The 5,095-nt window shown below is 41.7% G+C and overlaps 1 protein-coding gene across 2 annotated transcripts in view; it reads left to right on the top strand.

Moving 5' to 3' along the window:
• Window positions 1-5,085, top strand: part of SARC_03782 — a 6,954-nt gene extending 1,869 nt beyond the window's left edge. Inside the window, exons 2-8 of one of the 2 annotated variants that reach the window (XM_014302422.1) lie at window positions 144-274; window positions 701-784; window positions 1,150-1,371; window positions 1,781-2,023; window positions 2,737-2,929; window positions 3,631-3,836; window positions 4,256-5,085. In XM_014302422.1, the coding sequence (XP_014157897.1) occupies window positions 144-274; window positions 701-784; window positions 1,150-1,371; window positions 1,781-2,023; window positions 2,737-2,929; window positions 3,631-3,836; window positions 4,256-4,414 (1,238 nt within the window). In that variant the 3' untranslated portion in view covers window positions 4,415-5,085. Of the gene's footprint in view, window positions 1-143; window positions 275-700; window positions 785-1,149; window positions 1,372-1,780; window positions 2,024-2,736; window positions 2,930-3,630 lie in introns of both variants that reach the window. The other variant, XM_014302421.1, reaches the window with a different exon arrangement.
• Window positions 5,086-5,095: the final 10 nt, after the last annotated feature.

The following is a 5,095-nucleotide window of genomic DNA, read 5'->3' as shown; positions in this document are numbered from 1 at the left end:
GTTTATGTTGATCATTTCTGAAGCATGAGTATCTTGCCTTGGTGCTTTTTTCTTTTTATACATAGTACTATATTGATCTTTTTTCTTTCTTTCTTAATTTACATCTTGTTCCATTTTATTCTGAATCCTTCTGCTTGCCATAGACGAGGATTTTCCCGAGTATGAGTCAGCAGATCGTTGCCTGGCCATCCAGATTGAAAGTGGCGTGTCGTTGGATATCAACAGCCCTGGGGATTCCACCTGCACTACAAGTAGTACACCAAATGTATCATTGGTGAGTTGCTGAGTATATTTGCATGTGTATATATTTACCCACTGGAGATGGGCGCTGTCTTAGTATCTATGCTAAGATGCTATATACACATCACGGTCACATTGCAGTCCAGCTAACGTAGGGGCTACGTCAGTATAACCGTGGTAGTGAACAGCTATGCAATTCTGGCTACCATCAAAATTTGGTTGGTAGGAGCTTGTGGTGAATTGATTGCGTTCTGTATTATATGCATTTTCTTGTCTGTACTATATCATTTAAATTATTTTAATTCCTAGTTCCCTTGGTACCGGTTAGTAGGTAAGTGGAAATATCAGGAACACTTTCCATACATCAAATCAGTGTGGCTCCAATAAAGTAAGTATCTAACCCTGACCCGTTTTTATCGTTGTATGCCTATGACCCGCCGGATGTAACACTACTCGTCAGTGCCAAATCGAAGAGGACACGAATAAACCAGACATCTACGCGCACACAAACACAAGCAGCGCACACAATGAAAGGCTAGTTTTGGTAAGCACGACTTCCGTTTCTGGTGGGTTGTTCTGCGCGGTCGTTGAGTCGTGTTTGCATGCACGGGCAGCTGTTCTAACTTTTTGTTGATATCACTCACCTGCACTCGAGGCGGAAGGCACAGTCGTCGCCACAGCTGACAACGCACTTACGCTATAAGATAGAACGCATATGGACCTGTCAGTCTTTTTCATTGTATCGTGCCTATTGACAGTTCGGAATGTTGTTTGCTTGGTGTATGGTCGAGTTGAGACACGATGATCAACGTATGCAGTATCTCTCCTTTTTGGACACACCATGACACCATGACACTATCACACTTTGGCTACTGATAACCATGCCATAATGTCATCATTTGACCTCAGGGGGAGAAAGCGCATTTCCTCTGCAACAAATGGTATCCAGTGACTCTGATCATGAGCAGTGTATCAACTCTGCCCTTCCTCATCCCAACCTTTCTGTGGCAATGGGATGAGCACACTGTGCCGATCGTATCGCTTTCGACGGTGTCGCTGCTACTGTCTTTCTTTCAGTACTTTGCCTTTCTCGTCGGGATCTATAGGTACCGCGACTATTCTTTGATCAAGGTAAATCGCCGTGTATAGCGGAGGACTCTTTAAGTACGAATCCACGCGTATACATAGTCGATATTGATATATATATGTGTGTTTATGTTTGTGTGTATATGTCTTTGTCTCTGAGACTGTATTTTTTTTTAATGTATATATATAGATATATACGCACGTGTATATACATGAATATCCTGCTGTATATTTTCATACACAGAGTTTTAATCTATCTTATATATGTGTAAATATGTATATGCGTAGTTTGATATATATATATATATATATATATATATATATATACATATACTATACTACACACACATATATATTATTATATTATTATATATATATATATTATGTATATGTATATTGCAAATAAATATTTTACATCGAAACATTTCTCATGTTGCATTCGACCTTCATACAGGCGCGTGGGTTGATGTTCACCATAGTAATGATGGCCTCTGCCGCTGCTTTGATGCTCATGTCCTACATGAGCGTGCTGTTATACTCGGGTGTGCTCACCGGCGGTATCACTGTTCACACAGAGAATGTAGCGGATCTCCCTGTCCATCTGAAGCTTCCTAATGCCATACTAATGTGTATCATCCGAGTTATCCAAACCTTCTTCATGGCTGTGCTTACCGGCAGGCTGGCGGTGGTGTACACGGTAGGCATATCTTTCTGCAGTCTATGTCGTAGCAGTGTGGTTGTTTTGTGTACAAGCAACATATATATATATATATATATATTTATTATATGTATATATATATATACATATATACATATACGTTAAAGCCTTCGACGAGTCTGTCTTGTATCAATGTGGATGTTTATATACCTACATGTCATGTATATAGATATCAAAGCTATTAGTGTATGTATATGTTTGCATCTGTATGACGATTAGCAGAGCGTACACCTATGTTCACCTTTCGAAGCGTAGTTCAATTTTTAGTTCCATTCGTATGTATTTATTTCCTTCACCTTTGTCAAAAGTAGACTGACGATTGTGTATCCCTCATACGAGTGTAGGATGTATGCATGCATCTAAAACTAACAACGGTATATATGCACCTATAGCCTAGAATGCTTGTGGGGAAACATCAAAAAAAAAAGTAGACGAGTGTTTGTATATGATGCTATGGACGGGCCTAGACCATTTTGTGAACCTCAGAGTTAGCGGTGACATATGATGTGGATTCATTCATACGGATTCGTGTAGTTCATTCTGGTATCCGATCACCTAGCATTAGTATGTGACTTTGAACGCCTGCACATGTTCACATTGCTCGTCTCCGCACTCGTAAATAGTCACCGCTGTGCCCATGTACGCATACATAAACCTTCACACAGCAATTAACCCATTTACACACTATACAGTTATTCGTCTCCAAAGACCGCGTGAAGACCTTTTCCCGGAAAAAGGTCAGGTGGCTGTTCTGGAGACCTGTGGTGATTCTGGTTAGCATTTCGGTACTTGTTCTGCTGCCGTATCTCGGCTTTACCATCGCCTGGTACTATGCCGGGGAGCAGCCTTGGTTGGAAGATGCATTTCACTTTAGTTTCCTCGTGGGTATGTCTGCACCGCAAACAGTTGTCTCACTTCACACTGTCTGCTCTAGCGACAAGATGTAGAAACGGCACACTCGTGCAGATACTTCAAACGTCAACGTAGTGTGTGCTTGGGAGTATGGCACTCGTATACCGCATAATTTGCGCACGTTAAAGCATTAGTATGAAGGTATACATGTATCAACTAGCAACGTTATCATACGGTATATATATATATATTATTTTATACTATTTTATATTATTTTATATTGTTCACATAGTCAATCATGTGATCCTCGCGCCCCATACCTTGCAACGTCAGTTGCAACCTTGATTAGCTTTTCAGCGGCACGCCGAATAGTATATTCATATAATCCTGTGCATATTTGTATTTAAAGCTCAATACATACGCGCAGAAAACTGTGAGTACGCACGAGTTCATATCACGACTGTCCTTTGATACACGTTCGCTTGCAATGTGGACCAGGCCTTGCAATCGGTTTTTTGTATAATGCGTGACAATACCGTGATTCGAGTTCAATGCTTGCGTGTTAGAATTCCAGCACACGTCATACGTGCATATATGTATATGTATATGTATATATATATATATATACAGCTCAGCGCATGCATGGACACAGATATCTCATATTATCCTTGCATCTTTTTACATGCATTCATGCATTGACACACATGTTGTGCTGTAAAACGTCTCTTCTTCAGCCATGTGGACAATGATGGTGGTACGGGGATCGGCCTTTCTGTTCTACGCGTGGAAGTGTCGCGAGGTGGATCTGGTGTTCAGCGACTACGCCCAGAACTATCGCGCGGGTGTGCTGGACACACTGCTGATGCTGATTGTGTGTATCGTCTGGACCGTTGATGAAGTCGGTGCGAATGCAGTGGTGATCCTGCAGATATCAGCGCAGGTGTGTATGTGTACGCGGATGTATACTCGATCACTATAGCTGCATGTACGGTTTTAGGAGTGGTATGTGTGTATCCCATAATGTGTATCGATGTGTTTTGCTATGGTGTACAAGTGGGTGGCTATCATCCAATCTCATTGGTACAGTCTCGAGATCAGACAACAGTACTCTTGCCATGTCACCGTGGTTTTTTATTATTAAGTATATCGATGCTGCTCATTCCTATCCACCTACCTTGTGCATAGCTGTTATTATGTCACGTGCACACACCACATCGACTCCAGTTTCTAGTCACGTCACTGTTTTCAAATGTTGTGGTTATTGAAAGCCTCGCCAATGCACTATGGATGAGTTTACCTTTTTTATATATATCTCGACCAACTTAAATTGACCTTGGACACCCCTGTTACTTCCAACAGATTACCGTGCTGAGTTATCTGTTCGATGCCTACCTCATTCCGTTGTTGTTGGGTATGGATCAATACCGGCCACCGGAAAAGACTATGTTCAAGTTCCAACTAGGGAATACCCAGAGCCAAAGTCAAAGTCAAGGGGGTAACACGTCACAACAAACATAAATTAGAATTCATAAAGTAGTAGATATAGATAGTGTTACCATAATAAATATATAAATACATATAAAAATCGTTTCCGGGTCTTTGCGTCCTGTTACTACATCTGGACAACGAATCATATACGAAAGAGTATACAATACCGGTAATGTAAAGACTGCTCCTTCCGTTGACAAGTGGTGTTGTTGCCATTCGCGCATTAGTGCTATCATTCACGTTCTAGCCTGTTAGCGGCTCTGACAGTTCACGACAGTAAGCATTATCAATTGAATACAGATGCTTAGATTCTACAGTCACACTGTGGGTAAAAAAACAAGAAGTCGGTCTACACACAGTCCCTAAACCCACCCCTCGCCCCTGTCCTAGTCGCGTATCGGCGTAATCTTTCTTTTTTGCATTGTCCGTCGTCGCTTCCATGATGTCGTTGCCTACAGCCTCATGGCCTGCCGTTGCCTAAAGGTGCATCATCGACCGATCTGAATGGTTTCCTGAAAGATTTGAGTAAGAGCACATATGTTGGGACCCGAAAGATGGTGAACTATGCCTGAATAGGGTGAAGTCTGAAGAAATTCAGATGGAAGCTCGTAGCGATTCTGACGTGCAAATCGATCGTCAAATTTGGGTATAGGGGCGAAAGACTAATCGAACTATCTAGTAGCTGGTTCCCTCCGAAGTTTCCCTCAGGAT

This window comes from Sphaeroforma arctica (assembly GCF_001186125.1).
Source record: "Sphaeroforma arctica JP610 unplaced genomic scaffold supercont1.200, whole genome shotgun sequence".
NCBI lineage: Eukaryota > Ichthyosporea > Ichthyophonida > Sphaeroforma > Sphaeroforma arctica.
The sequence above is the reverse complement of the archived record's forward strand: the minus strand, read 5'-3'. Positions and strand labels throughout refer to the sequence as shown.